A 17,825-nucleotide genomic window follows, 5' to 3' on the forward strand; every position below is an offset into this window, starting at 1 on the left:
TTTTCTGTACTCTCACACATCTTCTAATGCCTTAAGCTCCAAATGCTATACTTCCCTATTTTCAGCCTATTCTGCACACCTCTTGCCCCCAAGTACTTCTAGGCTTCAGAATCAGAACCACTTCCCACTTCCCCCAAATTCCCAGTTTTGCAATTTATAGTGAAGCTTCCCTTAACTTAGAAAGAACATAATGTCTTTAATAAACAGTACACATAACTATCATCTAAATGAGTGGGTATGTTAACCTAAATAAGCCCTGGGAGAAATTTCAGCCGAAGTATCAAAAGTAAAGTGAAATATTTAGGAAATGTAGGAAAAGCACTTTTCTGTCTGCCGATTGCAGGGAAATTATGAATTGGTCATGCAGTTCCTTTACTTTTGAACACAAACTTAGTTGCTTAATATTTTTCCTCAGGGGTTTCATGGAAAGCAACAATGGAAATTCAGCCTAAATGGAGAAACATAGAAACCATAGAAGCATCACATAAAGGTACACACAATGGGGTAATTTTCCTCAGACTTAACATATCAACTCAATCTTCCTACAACTAAGTTATTTTTACAAACTTGAACTAGATCAATACACATACCTTCTCTTTGCTCTTTTAATTTCTTCCGGAAAACCTCAGCCCGGATCTCTTCAAAGGAGAACTCCCCCACTCCTGCATAAATCTTCTCCTTACAATACATCATTTTCTCTTTCTTCTCCTCAGACTCTTGCTGAAGGCTTTGAACTCTTTGCAGGAGATCTCCTTCTTCCTTTCCAGGCTTTCTTGTGCTTAGAATGTGGTTTATACTGGGTTCAATTTTACATGGTGTCCTAAAAGAAGCAAGATAATTATTATTCACCATACAGATCAAATGAGTTATTTCTTACATTTTGACAGAACACAGGAACAATGTCAGTAGTGAGGCTATATGTGATCGATTCCAAAAAAACAAAAACAAAAAAGACTGAGAAAACAGGCTAAAAATAATTTACATGGTCCATCAACAATTATGTTCTGAGTACTACTATGATGAAGAAGGAAATTAGGTGTAAGTTAGGGTCATCATATAGCTTTTATTACTTATAAGTAAAAATAAATCTGAATACCATATCTTTTTTTTTTAAAAGGAGGTAATATTTTTATTTTTATTAAAAAAAATTTTTTATTGAAGTATAGTTGATTTGTGTGTTAGTTTCAGATGTACAGCAAAGTGATTCAGTTATACATATATATATTTATATATATATTCTTTTTCAGATTCTTTTCCCTTATAGGTTATTACAAAATATTGAGTATAGTTCCCTGTGCTATACAGTAGGTCCTTGTTGGTTATCTATTTTATATATAGTAGTGTGTATATGTTAATCCCAACCTCCTAACTTATCTCTCCCCCCATCTTTCCCCTTTGGTAACCATAAGTTTGTTTTCTATGTCTGTGGAAATATCTAAATCAAAGCCAGTGTATGAAATGAAGTTAACTTATGCAATACAGCCCATTTTCCATTGTTTAGCAGCCCAAAGAATTAGAGTTAGGAATATAGCATTTAGGGAACTAATGATGTGAAATCCAACGTTCTCAGCTGAGGGGGAAGAATGAGAGTGGTAATATAGGTTTGAAAAGAATGAAGCATAAAGTACCTCAATCGGGATAGGGTAGATGTTCTCAATCCGGACAATGGATCAGAATCACTTATATATCTTTTATTTTCTTATGTACCTTTTTACAACTAAAGATACCTGGTCTTCACCTCAGATACAATGGATCAGAACCTTTAATGGCCCAAGCATCTACATGCTTAAAAGCCTTCCTCAACTTGCTCAACTGATAAAAGACTCTATGAAAATCCCACGCAAACATCATACCTAGCATATACGAAGGGTTATAGCTTAGTTACGAGGAAACTCTTGCAATGGGGCGCAAAATACGACCTAATATTAGAACTCCACAATGTTACATATTAGACTGAATCTCAGACTGCCTGATTATTTAATCATCATCTATCATATTTTTTCTTATAAACAGAAATGCCAAGGGTTAGGAAGAAAAAGACATCCAGAAAGAAAAAGCAGGTTACGAGGAAAAACTGCCATAATTTCTCATTACTGTCAACAACAAAGGTAGAACACCTCATTTAAATCACAGAGGCTGTCTTTGACTACAGCAATGTAAATATAAACCTATTGAGTTTATTCCTTAATAATACTAACAAATAGTCTTTTAGCCCTAACATACTCAAAAAAATACAGATGTAAAGGAAATAAAACTTTGGTTTACCTTCATCCCCACAAAGAAGAAAATGCCTTTGGGAACTAGGATAGGTGCCCTGCCCACTCTTAATAATTCCCACCTCAAAATATCTGGAAACCAAACTTACATAACTGGCTGTTGTGCAGTCTCTTCCACATATGGAGTAAAACTGGGAAGCACAGAGGGTACAGCTGTCATAGAAGCTGTATTGCCACGAGGCTGGTGATGAAGAAGAAAATTAAAATTACCATGGTTTTACATTCTGACACAACATATGCAGACCATGCCTAATTATTCAAGAGGAATTAAAAGAGATGCTAAAAATACTCCTCTACTCTAACTCTGAAGTCTTTGTTATGTCAGCAAATAAACTGGATCTAAGAGTCCTTACCCTGTATTCCAAAGGCCTGCCTGTGTTCCAAGGGCCAGCTTGCAGCTCATTCTCTTTGGCCCTGGACACAGGAGGTGCTATCCACGGCTGTCCTGTAGGCCTAGATGACTCCGCTCTAGAAGGTTCATCAGCATTTTCATCAAAAACAGTAATTCTAGAATTACTTTGCATCTGTTGAGGAACTGGATTTTGGAGTCCTCTGTTCTGTCTTGGAGCTAAGAGAAAAATATTAAAACTTGATGTAAAATCTTTAATTATCAATTTAGATGCCCAAGAAGGTATACCTAATTCTTTCCCAAATCAAGGAGATTACTTCTACTACCATAGAATCAGAGATTTTTTAAAATAATAATTTTAAAAACCTTAATGGATCAAATTAGTAATTTTTAAGTCCATTCTGTATGTTACTTATACCCTACCTCTTTTCCCTCACCTGTAATCTTTTATGCATAGATATCCAAAAAACAAATTCTACATCTTCCTTCAGTCATCATTCTAACATTGCCTAATTTTACCAGATTAACCTAATCTTAATCTTCATTTTTCAGTTTAAAACTTTCTCTCAATGGAAATCAGCTGAAATGTACTGAATCTAGAAAAAACGAATTAGCCCACTTATTAGTGGTAGTCTGTTTAGTGGGGCTGCTTATTAGAATCAAGCTTCATCATGCTCTGGATGAAATATTCTTTAAGACTATATTCCTTATACCCTAATTCTCAGATCTCCAAGGAACATTCTGAGTATTAATTTTTATCTACTTTTGGCAGCGTTGGGTCTTTGTTGCTGCGCACGGACTTCTCATTGCAGTGGCTTCTCTTGCTGGGGAGCACGGGCTCTAGGGCGCACGGGCTTCAATGGTTGTGGCGCACAGGGTCTAGAGCGCAGGCTCAGTAGTTGTGGTGCATGGACTTAGCTGCTCTGCGGCATGTGGGATCTTCCCAGACCAGGGCTCAAACCCATGTCCCCTGCATTGGCAGGCAGATTCTTAACCACTGTGCCACCAGGGAAGTCCCCATTCTGAGTATTAAAAGTTGATATCAGGAAAGGGATAAGATTTTCTTTTAAAAATCTGGTCTACATGTCTAGCTGCTATAAATTTGGTTAATAATTATTTATCCTTGTACCTTCCACTCAATTTTGCTGTAAACCTAAATTTCCCTAAAAAATAGTGAATTTTAAAAAAAGCTATTACTGATCATCTTTAGGTATACAAAGAGAGCCCAATTTCTGACCCCCCAAAAGCTGAAGACCAGGTTAAAACATTCTTTGAGGATTTGGTACATGTAAGCTTTACTTTGATAATACTTGCTATATTATTGCATATATTCTTTCAACTAACAACTAAAACTGAGAAACTCTAGATGCTCCCTGTATATTAGGTTAGGTTTTTCTTTTCCTCTCTCTTTTTTTTTTTTTGCATTATAAGGGCCTCAGAATGGGTTTTTCTTAATTAAGACACAAAATGCTGACATGTTTTAGTGTTACTGCACACTGTGATCTCAGTTCTCCTTAGACTTTTCTTTTTTGCTACCTAGTACTCAGAACAGAAGGACAATGTCCACATATATATTTATACATGATCTCCTTACATAATTTGCCTACCACCTGAGACTAAGAGCTTCCCATAATAACACTTAACAAACTTACCCTTGAGAGCACCTCCTACACGGCTGATTGGAGCTCTTGCTGTCTTTTTCCCTTTGCTTTTTAGTTCAGCCAGTGTGCTTCGCTGTGGTACAGAAGATCCAAAAACTTCCTCCTCCTCTTCTTTCTCAAGTGCCAACAGAGTTTGCCGAGACACTCGAGCTTGGAATTGTCTAAAGTAAGAGAATGGACAATTAACATTTGGTGAGATGAACACTACTCACCAAATTCAAATTTCTTAATTTGTTAAACAAGGGCGAAAAGTGGGATAGGGGAAGAAATATATAGAAATAGCCAAAAGAAAGTGTTTATTCTCTCAGGAATAAAGAAAGCCACCTTGAAATCAGAAAAGGTTTTGGCTAGAATGATTTAGCTCCCCCTCTGTATGTCCAAATCTGACCAATTAAAAATACTCTGAAGAGCACCAGTAGGTTGATCTCAGGATCAGATCAGGGTGTCTAAGATTAAGATCATAGAATTTATTAAGATCAGAGTTTCCCATCAACTTTTTAAACTCAAAAAATAGTTGAAAGAGTAAATGAGCACCCATATACCCTTTACCTAGATTCACTAATTGTTAACATCTTGCCACGTCTATTTTTATCGCTGCGTGTCTTTCTCTCTCTACATAGAATCCCCACCCTACCCCCTACCCCACCGTTTTTCCTGAATCAGATGAAATGAAGTTGCATCCAACAGGACATTTTACTTTACCAAAGCTGGCAGAAGTTTGAAGACTAAACTTCCTGTGCTGCTGCCCAAGTTTTAAGCATTATCAAAAGGGTAAAAAAACTGAATAAACTGCAAATACTGGCCAAGATGGAACAAGCTCATGATAGCTTCTCTCTCTCTCACTGATTAGAATTAAAAACTCTAGACAAATACAAAAAAGCAACTGAGGTCTCTGAAACGTAAACAAAAGCAAGTGGACTGTGGAGAGGAGTCAAACTTGAAGAAACAACCCACACAGGGCTGCTTCCTGGTTTTTTTGTTTTTTTTTTTTTCCTTCATCTCTTTTCCTCACTTTGAATTGTTACACTGGTGGTGTGGGAAGCTAAAACTCCTAGAGAAACCTCATCTTCCTGGCCAGAGGACTGGGAAAACGGGACTCTGAGGGCCAATGAGTATGGAAGAAACACTGGAGAGGATGAGCTGAAGAAAGGGATCTCCTAATTCTATACATGAATGGGCACAAGCTCTGGACTCACCCCTGAGCTATGCATACACAGGGCAGACCCAAAGCAGCAGAGAAAAGGCTTTGAGAATTGAACTATAGTATAAACCACTGCCCAAGTCCTAGACTAACCCCAGAGCAACAGACACATGGGATAGACCCAAAGGTCTTTGAAAATTGAACTGACACTGGAACCACTACCCACATGAGATGAAAAAGAAATTATGATATCTGAAGGTTAGTTACCTAATAAGACAAAAACATCAATATTCTCCAGAGAACATCAACCAACAGGACCTAGAGTCGAATAATTCAGGATAAATGTCCAGGATATAATCCAAAATTACCTCACACACGAAGAACTGGGAAAATGTGACTGATTCTCAAAGGAAAAAAAATCAACAGATACAAACATCAAATGACCCAGGTGTTAGAGTTTTCAGACAGAGATTTTTAAAGCAGCTATTATAATGATGCTCCATAAAATAAAGGTAAAAACATTTGAAATGAATGGAAAGATAGTAGTTCTCAGCAGACACACAGAAAGTATGAAAAAGAATCAAATGGAAATTTTAGACCTGAAAAACACAGTATCTGAAATAAAAAATTTACTGGACATACTCATTATCAGAATGGAGAAGACTGAGAAAAGAGTAAATGAACCTGAAGACAAATCAATAAAAATCGGTCACCCTAAAGAACAGAAAGAATAAAGGTTAAAAATTTTTTTAAAATGAAGAGCTTCAGGGACCTGTGGGACAATATCAGAAAGTCTAACATATGTGTAACTGAAGTCCCAGAAGAAAAGGTATAGACATGTATTTTTAAAATAATGGCTGAAAACTTCTCAAATTTTGTGAAAGGCATGCATTTACAAATTCAAAAAGTGCAGTAATCCCCAAATGGATTAAACATAAAGGTAATCACACCTAGACACATCATGATCAAACTGCTGAAAAGCAATGTTAAAGAAAAAAATCTTAGACATACCCAGAGAAAATCAACACATTACAAAAAATGGGGAAGAACCATTCAAATGACTACAGATTTCCCATCAGAAATCATGGAGTCCAGAAGACAGAAACATGTTAAAAGAACTGTTACCCAGAATTCTACATCCAGTGAAAATATCCTTCAGGAATGAAGATGAGTAAAGACATTCTCAGATGAAAACAAAACTAAGATAATTTTTTGACAAAAGACTCACTCTAAATGAACGGCTAAAAAAAACCTCACTGGGCTGAAAGGAAATGATACCAGAGGAGAACTTGGAATTTCAGGAATAAAGAAAGAACAAAAATGGTAAATATAAAAGATTATTTTTCTCCTAAGTTCTTTAAAATATGTATGGCTGATGAAAGCAAAAATTATAACATTGTCTGATGGGGTTTTCTTTTTTTTTTAAATTTATTTATTTAATTTATTTATTTTTGGCTGTGTTGGGTCTTTGTTGCTGCACATGGGCTTTCTCTACTTGCAGCGAGCGGGGACTACTCTTCCTTGCGGTGCGCAGGCTTCTCATTGCGGTGGCTTCTCTTGTTGTGGAGCACAGGCTCTAGGTGCGCAGGCTTCAGTAGCTGTGGCACGTGGGCTCAGTAGTTGTGGCTCGCGGGCTCTAGAGCCCAGGCTCAGCAGCTGTTGCGCACGGGCTCAGTTGCTCCGGGGTATGTGGGATCTTCCCGGACCAGGGATTGAAACTGTGTCCTCTGCATTGGCAGGCAGATTCTTAACCACTGCGCCACCAGGGAAGTCCCTGATGGGGTTTTCAATGTATGTAAATATAATACATACAACCAGTGTATCAAAAAAGTAGGGAAGATAAAGAACCTATATGGTTATAAAGCTTCTATATTTTACTTGAAGTGGTAAAATATTAACTCTAAGTAGACTGTGAAAGGTTAGATACATAATATACCCTAGAGCAACCACTAAAAAAGTAACAGACAAAAAGCCAATAAAATAAATTAAAATGAAATAATAAAAAAAAAATTCAAATAATCCAAAAGAAGACAGGAAAGGGGCAAGAGAGGAACAAAAGACAGAGAACAAACTGAAAACAAATAATAACAGATCTAAATCCCCCAAAATTGATAATTCCATTAAAATGTTCTAAATATACCACATAAAAGATACTGCGAGAACTGAGAAAAACACAACACCCAACTCTTTAGTGTGTAAGAACCACTTTAAATATAAAGACATTGACAGGTTAAAAGCGAAAGGAGCAACCTGATTAAAAAATGGGCAGGGCTTCCCTGGTGGCGCAGTGGTTGAGAGTCTGCCTGCCAGTGCAGGGGACACGGGTTCGAGCCCTGGTCTGGGAAGATCCCACATGCCGCGGAGCGACTGGGCCCGTGAGCCACAACTACTGAGCCTGCGCATCTGGAGCCTGTGCTCTGCAACAAGAGAGGCCGTGATAGTGAGAGGCCTGCGTACCGCGATGAAGAGTGGCCCCCGCTTGCCACAACTAGAGAAAGCCCTCGCACAGAAACGAAGACCCAACACAGCTAAAGATAAGTAAATAAATAAATTAAAAAAAAAAAAAAATGGGCAGAAGACCTTAAAAGGCTTTTTTCCAAAGAGGAAATGCAGATGGCCAGAAGGCACATGAAAAGATGCTTAACATCGCTAATCGTCAGGGAAATGAAAACCAAAACCACAATGAGGTATCACCTCACACCTGTCAGAATGGCTATTATTAAAAAGAATAAAATCACAAATGTTGGCAAGGATGTGGAGAAAAGGGAAACCTTGTACACTGTTGTAGGAATGTAAATTGCTGCAGCCACTATGGAAAAGAGTATGGAGGTTTCTCAAAAAACTAAAAACAGAACTACCACATGACCCAGCAATTCCACCCCTGGGTATATATCCAAAAAAACCAAAAACACTAATTTGAAAAGATAAATGCACCCCAGTGTTCAGAATAGTGTTATTTTCAATTGCCAAGGTACGCTAACACATATATATGGAATCTAAGGGGGAAAAAAAAAAAAGGTCATGAAGAACCTAGTGGTAAGACGGGAATAAAGACACAGACCTACTAGAGAATGGACTTGAGCATATGCAGAGGGGGAAGCGTAAGCTGTGACAAAGTGAGAGAGTGGCATGGACATATATACACTACCAAATGTAAAATAGATAGCTAGTGGGAAGCAGCCGCCTAGCACAGGGACATCAGCTCGGTGCTTTGTGATCACCTAGAGGGGTGGGATAGGGAGGGTAGGAGGGAGGGAGATGCAAGAGGGAAGAGATATGGGAACATGTGTATATGTATAACTGATTCACTTAGTTATAAAGCAGAAACTAACACACCATTGTAAAGCAATTATACTCCAATAAAGATGTTAAAAAAAAACAAAAAACAAAACAAAACGAACAAAACAAAAAAACAAAACAAAACAAAAAAGATATGGAAGCAATCTAAGTGCCCACCAACAGATGAATGGATAAACAAGATGTGGTATATATATACAGTGGAATACTACTCAGTCATAAAAAAAGAATGAAATCTTGTTATTTGCAACAACATGGATGAACTTGGAGGGGATTATGCAAAGTGAAATAAGTCAGAGAGAGAGACAAATACTGTATGATATCACTTATATGTGGCATCTAAGAAATACAACAAACTAGTGAATAAAATAAAAAAGAAACAGACTCACAGATATAGAGAACAAACTAGTGGTTACCAGTGGGGAGAGGGAAGGGGGAGGGGCAACATAGGGGTAGGGAATTGGAAGGTACAAACTATTAGGTATAAAATAACCTACAAGGACATATTATACAACACAGGGAATACAGCCAATATTTTATAATAACTATAAATGGAGTATAACCTTTAAAAATTGTGGATCACTATATTGTACGCCTGTATCTTTTATAATACTGTACATCAACTATACTTCAATAAAAAAAAGAACTCCCTTTGTTAAAAAGAAAAATGTAAAAGGGAATCCACACAAAAACCTGTAATGTGAATGTTTATAGCAGCATTATTTCATAATTGCCAAAAAATAAAAACCTAAATGCCCAATAACTGATGAATGGATAAACAAAATGTGGTATGTCCATAGAATGACATATTATTCAGCAATAAACAGGAATGAAATACTGATATATGCCACAACTATGTTCACCTATGATGAACCTTGAAAACATGCTAAGTGAAAGAAGCCAGTCACAAAAGACCACATAATGTAGGATTCCATTTACGTGCAATGTCCAGAAGAGGCAAATGCAGAGAGAGAAAGCAGATTAGTGGTTGCCTGGAACTGGGGTGAGTGGGAATGGGGAGTGACTGCTAATAAGTATGGAATTCATTTTGGGGTGTTAAAAATGTTGTAAAATTAGATTGTGGCAATGGCTGCACAACTCTAAAACTGTTAAAAAAAAAAAAAAAAAAGTAAAGAAAGGAAAAAGATGTACCGTGCAAACTAAAGAAAGCTGGACTGGCTATATCAATATCAGATTAAGCTGACTTCAGAACGAGTATGATCAGGGATAAAGATGAACATTATATAATGATAAAGGGATCAATTCTAAATGTGTATATACCTAATAACAGAACTTCAAAATATATGTAGCAATATTGATATGAGCTCAAAGAAGAAACATAAATTCACAATAAAAGAGGGAATTCTCTGGTAGTCCAGTGGTTAGGATTCTGCAATCTCATTGGCGAGGGCCCAGGTTCAATCCCTGGTCGGGGAACTAAGATCTCACAAGCCATGCGGCAAGAAAAACGAACAAACAACCAAACAAACAAAACACAATAAAAGAAACTTCGAAATACCTCTCTCAGTAATTGATAGAACAAGTAGACAGAAAATCAGCAAGGATACAGAAGACCAGAACAGATTACCAATCAACTTGACCTAAATGACATTTACAGAACATTTTACTCCAAAACAGCAGAAAAGACATATTTTTCAGGTATACACAAAACATTCACCATGATAGACCATATTCTGGGCCATAAAATGAACCTTAATAAATTCAAAAGAATTGAAATCATACAAATTATGTTCTCTGATCATAATGGAATTAAACTAGAAATCAGTAACAGGGAGATATCTGAAAAATCTCCAAACATGTCCTAATTAAACAATACACTTCTATATGACCCATGGATCAAAAGGAAGACATAAAGAAAATTAAAAAATATTTTGAACTGAATGAAAATGAAAACTTAATATTATGTCAAAATTTGTGGGATATGGCTAAAGCAGTGCTTAGACAGAAATTTTTTATATTAGAAAAGAAAGTTCTAGAAATCAGTACTCTAAGTGTCACCTTAAATTAGAAAAAGGGCAAATTAAACCCAACGCAAGCACAGAGAAGGAAATAATGAAGAGCAGAAATTAATAAAATTAAGAGCAGAATATCAATTAAGAGAAAAATCAATGGAACCAAAAGCTGATTCCCTAAAAAGATCAAGAGAAATCAATAAACTTCTACCCAGACTGACAGAGGAAAAAGAGAAGACCAATATCAGGATTACCAATATGAAAAATGAAAGAAGGGGGGTTACTACATAACCTACAGACATTAAAAGGATAATAAAGGAATACTAGGAACAATTCTATGTCCATAAACTCATCACTTAGATGAAATGGACCAATTCCTTGAAAGACAAAAACTACCAAAGCCCACTAAGAGAAATCAAAGATCTAAATAAATGGAGAAATATACCTTGTTCATGCACAATATTCATCAAAATCCCAGGAAGCTGATTCTAGAGTTTATTATACACAAAGTCAAAGGAACTAGAAGACTTAAAAAGAACAGCTAGAAGACTCATATTACCTGATTTCCAGACTTACTATAAAACTCCAGCAATCTAGATAGTGTGATATATACCAATGATAGACACAGAGATCAATAGAACAAAAGAGAGTAACAGAGATAAACCTATACAAATATGATCACTTGTTTTTTGACAAAGATGCAAAGGTAATTCAATGGAGAAAATCTTTTCAACAAGTGGCACAGGAATAAATGGAGGCTCATATGCAAAATAAAAAAAAAACAGCCTCGATACCTTCTACAAAAATTAACTCAAAATGGATCACAGATTTAAATGTAAAAAGTAAACTATAAAACTTCAGGATAAAAACATAGGAGTGACCTCTGTGACCTTCAGCTAGATGGAATTCTCAGATATACCAAAAGCACGATCCGTATAAGAAATAATTGTAAGTTAAACTTCTTCAAAATTAAAAACTTTTGTTCTATAAAAAACACTCCCAGACTTAAGTTGGGAGAAAAGATTTACAAATCACTCATCTGACAAAAGACTTGTATTCAGAATATATAAAGAACTCTTACAACTCAAATGCATTATGCTAAATGAAAGCAGCCAGAATCAAGACTGTATACTGTATGACTCCATTTATATGACATTATGGAAAAGGCAAAACTATAGGGCTGGAGAATACATCAGTGGTTGCTAGAGGTTGGGATTGTGAGTAGGTGTTGACAACAAAGGGATAACATGAGGGAATTCTATGGAGTGATGAGATTATTCTATATCTTGATTATGGTAATGGTTACATGTCTCTACTCACTTGTGAAAATGGATAGAACTGTACACCAAAGAGTACATTTTACAGAATGTTAAATGGAAAATATTTAAATATGTCTTTTAAAAAACTGAATAGTAATGAAGTTAACTTGCCAATCCATAGAGAGCACTTTATTCAGATGCAAAACGACTGTTATTAGTTTTAACGAGTTAAGACAAGCTCCAGAGAAGCAGTTTACCGGTGCTGGGACTGCAGTTTTTCCAGTGGTTCAGCCTTCTGTTGAATCCCTTCCTGAAATATCACATCTGCTTTCTTAAAGTTTTCTCTAGCTTCATATTCTTCAGCCCATGAGATATAGAACTGAGCAAGTGAAATGCCAATTCCTTGGTTATGTAAATAACTGTACATATCCAAAGGTTCATTGCATAAATTTCCCTGTAACAAATGAAAAGCGTTAGCAGTTAACCAATTTCTCTTCACTTACTGAGTGTCTATTATGTGCCAAACAATCATTGGAGATACTATATGTAATTTCTGCACTGAAAAAAATATATCTATTATAATACAATGTTATAAGGAATATATTGGGAGGACCTAAAACATAGACAAAAGTAAGAGATTAATTTGTAAGAAAAAGAGATAGGGAGGAAAGACTTTAAGAAGGTATGACATTTGAGTGTGGCGCTTAAGGAAGAATAGACTTACATAAGGTAGAGAATGGAAAACGAAGGGCATTCTAGACAGAGAAAATAGTATAAGCAAAGACACTGAAGACTAGAAATTTGTAGGGGTGTAGGCAAGACAGGACTTTGGGAAAAAAAGGTCTGAACAGTCTTGAAAGTCAAGCTAATCAATTTTAAATATACTTGATAGTGAGTGTTATATGTGTTGGGGTAGGAGAGCTATAAGCAAAGAAATGACTTGGTCAAATCTATATTTTAGAAGGGACCTTATAAGACCAGATACAATGTAGATAATTCTAGTAGCAAGAAGGGGAGGAGAGAGGGATCACTAAAAATCCCACACCACTAACAGTTTTATGTATTTTCTTCAGTCTTTGTTTTTCCCTTAGGGAAAAAAAGGAACATATATCATTTTACCCAGGATAAAAGGATTTTTGTCATTTTACAGTTTTAATCATAATTAAATGTTTTTATTCCATTTGACAGTGCATCATTCATTTTTCCATGTGGCTACTTACTCTTCATTATTATTTTTAAATGGGTGAAAAATGTTCCATCTAGTAGATCTTCCATCATTTAATTATTCCCCTATTTTTTGGATAAACCACTTCTAATTTTGCCTAATGTAAATAACTGTATAATAAATATCTTTAGGCATACTGCCTTTCACAATTTACATTATTCCCTTAAGATAAATTCCTATAAGTAGAACTATGTTAAAAAGTAAATTGCTTTCTAAGATGGTTGTACAAATTTAAAATGTTAGCAGTTATTCCCAAATATAATTTCACAGATAATACTTATTTTTAAAAGTTTCTCCTTTCATATAGAAAGTAGCATTTCAGTGTTCTAGTTAGGAGTTCTTTTACTACTGCAGAGGATAACATTTTCTCCTGTTCATTTACCATCTGTCTTCCCCAAAAAAGTAAACTCCACGAAGGCAGAAAACATTGCTATCTACTATATTCAGGTCCCTACCCAGTGTCTGGTAGAAAAAGGCTGAAAAAATGAAATGCTCCATTTATATCTTTGACAAAAACAATTAGTATTTTATAGTTTAACTTTGCAGTAATTTAGTAAATGCAGTTTTTCTGCTTATCCAAATTAGAGATGTTTTCCCATATGTGATGGTGTTTCAAGCAAAGTTATAATTCTCAATGTGTTATCAGTATAAGATCCAGTCCTCGATATCTATTACTACATAAATAAAGCTTAAAATTGACTGCACTTTGTTAACAGCTTTCTGAATAGCTGTGGTACAGCATGGGATAGCCAATACAGATCAGGTTATTCCAGACTGCTGAATGAGATCACTTAAGAAATAACATAAATATCAATAAAAGGATAAGATGGTGAGATTAATAGATTCAAAAGTTAAACATGTTTTTGGTAACCTAAAAAAGCCAAATCAAAACAATTTTACACTCTTAACTAAAAATACTGGATATTTTCTAAGAACAAATTTTTCCTTAGCTAGATTGTAGTTATCCTTTATAAAAATAACTCTGGGGCTTCCCTGGTGGTCAATGAAGGAGACACGGGTTCGAGCCCTGGTCCGGGAAGATCCCACATGCCGCGGAGCAACTAAGCCCGTGCACCACAACTACTGAGCCTGCGTGCCACAACTACTGAAGCCCAAGCGCCTAGAGCCCGTGCTCCACAGCAAGAGAAGCCACCACAATGAGAAGCCAGATCGCTGCAACAAAGAGTAGTCCCCGCTGGCAGCAACTAGAGAAAGCCGGCGTGCAGCAACGAAGACCCAACACAGCCAAAAATAAAAATAAATTAAATAAAATGAATTTAAAAACAAAAACAAAAAAACCCTCTGACTGCAGAAATCTTTCTGCAAAGCAAAAGAGTAGTGTAAGAAACCCAACTTTACTCCTCTTGACTAAGAAAGACAGCAAAATAGTTTCATATGGACCTTATTTTCCAGGTGCAAAGTTTAAATTGCTGCTGATCACTCTAGGGCTGATAATTTGAATTTGACGGTTATCCAGACCAGTCCTTCTCAGATTACCTGTGGTGAAGGAGACAGTTTTGGGTGGGTGGGTGTGTGTGTGTGTGTGTGTGTGTTTAAAAGTTTCCATTCCATCGCTAATTTTTTTTTTCCCATTGCATTCATCTATTGGTGTATCATAAATTACCACAAATTTAGTAGCATAAAACAGTTCAAGTTTACTGTCTTACAGGTTTTTGAGTCAGATCAGTTGGGTTCCCTGTTCAAGGTTTCACCCCACTGAAATCAAGGTATTGACTGATATTTTTAAAAAATACAATAAAAAGAGAAGTTACCAGAAAAATGAGGATGTGCTTAGATGTTGTGCCAATGTTAAACTGTTAACAAAATTTCTAAACGCTTACTCTCAATTTTTGTACTTATCTTGAACAGTCTGCAGACCATTCTTTCAGGAGTACTGGTTTAGACTATGTCTTTTACTCTATGATAATCACTGCTTTTCAGTACAAGCACCAGGTTAACACAAGTGAACAGAGAAATTATTCCAATGGTTACTTTTAATAGCTCCAACTAAATATAGTCATAGAAACCTGGGATTAAAAGTCACTTTAGAGGTTTATTTAGTTCAACCTTCTAATAAATCACACATAAGAAAATTATATAGAATAGAATGAAGAACAAAATCCATTAGTATACCACCAGGAACCACAGTCTCCATACTAACAAATCTGTTTAGCATTCTTTGTGCACCATCCTTTGTTATAAATTCCCCTAACTACTATCCCTAAGGTAATTTCACCAACTTGTATAAGGATGCCAAGATATGTCAAATGTCCTGCAGAAATCAGATAATTATGTCTTCAGGATTCACCTAACTTCCTGTATTAGTAACTATTTGAAGTTTAAGTTAAGTCCTCCCCAAGAGATATATTTTAGCCAGAAATCTTATTAATTTCCAATGTCAGTATTTTATCATATTACAATGGTTGTAAATATTCTGTTATTTAGAATTATCTAATTACTTATTTTTAATAAATTTTTAATTTTTAAAAATGTATTTTTAATTTTTTAATATATTTTATTAAAAAATTTTTTATCCAATATCTAATTCTATCATCTAAAATTCTATTCTAAATATTTATCACTTGCTTTATTTCTAATCTCTTTTAGGATAAAAGCAATGAAATTAATGTCTAAGAAACCCTGGCCATAATTTTTACAAAGACATTTTCATAAAAAAATCCTCAAGAGTGTTCCTAAAAGAACTACATGTCAAGTAAGATAGTACAAAGTGGTCAGGTCAATATTTTTAATTGTAGCAACATACTAGGTAAAAGAAACCCAAAGACAGATGAAAAATAAACATCACTTTTTTTTTATGGTGAAGATTCAAAAAATGGGAGAAAGGGATACCAGAATCACCTACAAAAGCTTTTCCCCAAACAATCGTACTACTGCCATGTGTTGGCTCCTACACATCCTCCCCCAGTACAGTTGCATGGCCCAATGATGTTTAAAATCAATAAATAACCCACTCCTACAGAGAAATAGACAGGCCTTATGATCACTTTTAAAGGGATAAAAAAACCTTATAGTAAAATCCACCTCTAAAGTAGAAACAATTTAACAAATATTGAATATTTATTAAATGTTTAGTATCTACTGAACGGCTCAGTTTTTTGGTGTACAAGATACCTCTAGAGAAAACCTCTTGGTTTAATATTTTAAACTCAGATGGCACTTGAGAAAGACTTACCAGCTTAAGCCAGAGACTGAGAAATCGAGGATCATTATAATATCGTTTTTCTCCTTGTAGTGCTTCTACAGCTCTTTCTAATAATGTTGACATATTACTCTCCTTCCCGCCCTGAGGATAGTTCTGCTCTGTCCAGTTAATATACCTGAATGAGAAGAGAGGAAAAGAATATTTTTCAAGTTTAACATTATCTTGCTCCAAGACCCATTCTGGACTTTTTAAAGCAGAAATATCTAATATACTGAAAATGTTTATTTAGAGGTCCTCAATGACATGCCCTAAACCTGTATACCTCAAACTTTTCCAAATATTGCTAACATGTACCTGTGGGAAATAATGGGGATGGTGACAGACAGGTATAGCTCAGTCACACCTCAGAAAGATATACTATGATTATTCTGCTTATCTGTGTCTGCAAAACACTACTCTCTACTCTAATACACTGCTCCACACACCCCAGTATGAGATGCATGGCCATAAGGACTCACCTGTTAAGTTTCTATGGCCCTTGTTAAATAAAAAGACTCACCTATCCCAAACATCCAGAGGGTCATTTCCAGCATAAAATCGAATTTCAGATTCAAATGCCCTGAAATTTAAACAGAAAATGTGAGCATAAGCAATAGTGATAAGAGCCAAATGAACAAGTATCACCTTCATTTTTATTCACTATTAAGTGTTTAATATCAACCTAGATAACTGCACTGGAGTTTGAGGGTTTATTAAACAGAAAGAAAAAGAATAGAAACAATCAGGATTCTGCCGATAATATAACAGGAGAGATAAAATATACAGAAATTAGAGAAATTCCAAGACAACATATAGAAAAGAAGTATTACATAGCAGTTTAAATCTCTGGAACAAGACTCCCTAGGTTCCAATGCAGCTCCAGTAATCACTAGCTGAGTAACATTAGAAAAGCTATTAAAACTGTTTTCAGTTTCCTCATCTATAAAATGGGGATAATAATACTATCTATCTTGTTAGGTTGACTAGTCTTAAGTGTAGTGTTTAGACATAGTAAGTACTCAATAAATGACATCTATTATTTTATATGTATCTGACAGTACTGAAGAAAAACTAAACACACACACATACAGATATATATAGAAATCAGAATCTTAAAGTTAAAGAAAAATTCCATGGGTAACATTAGTCAGAGAAGAATTAGACCATATATAAATTGGAGGAATGCTTCAGAGAAAGTGTGAAATATGACTTTGTAAAGAGCTGGGAAAGCAGAGGGCTAAGACTAAGTTAAGACTGACCAGTTAGAATAGAGGGGAAATATTGGGTAGTAAACCACAATTTAGATAAATGCTTAATCAATAAAAACTGTATAAGGGGTTATGTTTGACATAAAGAATAGTCCCTGACACAAAGGAATTTATGCCCTAATAAGAAAGACAATACATAAATGAAAAATTAATAATACAGAGCAGTATATTACA

General features: G+C 35.4%; 1 protein-coding gene across 1 annotated transcript in view; it reads right to left on the bottom strand.

Moving 5' to 3' along the window:
* Positions 1–17,825, bottom strand: part of BUB1B (BUB1 mitotic checkpoint serine/threonine kinase B) — a 56,220-nt gene that overhangs the window by 30,313 nt on the left and 8,082 nt on the right. Inside the window, exons 3-9 of the mRNA XM_061182255.1 lie at positions 16,904–16,963; positions 16,375–16,519; positions 12,214–12,410; positions 4,278–4,447; positions 2,630–2,844; positions 2,366–2,457; positions 591–820 (exon numbers count right to left, since the gene is read on the bottom strand). Of these exons, the coding sequence (XP_061038238.1) occupies positions 591–820; positions 2,366–2,457; positions 2,630–2,844; positions 4,278–4,447; positions 12,214–12,410; positions 16,375–16,519; positions 16,904–16,963 (1,109 nt within the window). The remainder of the gene's footprint in view (positions 1–590; positions 821–2,365; positions 2,458–2,629; positions 2,845–4,277; positions 4,448–12,213; positions 12,411–16,374; positions 16,520–16,903; positions 16,964–17,825) is intronic.

The sequence above is a fragment of the Eubalaena glacialis genome, chromosome 2 (genome assembly GCF_028564815.1).
Source record: "Eubalaena glacialis isolate mEubGla1 chromosome 2, mEubGla1.1.hap2.+ XY, whole genome shotgun sequence".
Classification (NCBI taxonomy): domain Eukaryota; kingdom Metazoa; phylum Chordata; class Mammalia; order Artiodactyla; family Balaenidae; genus Eubalaena; species Eubalaena glacialis.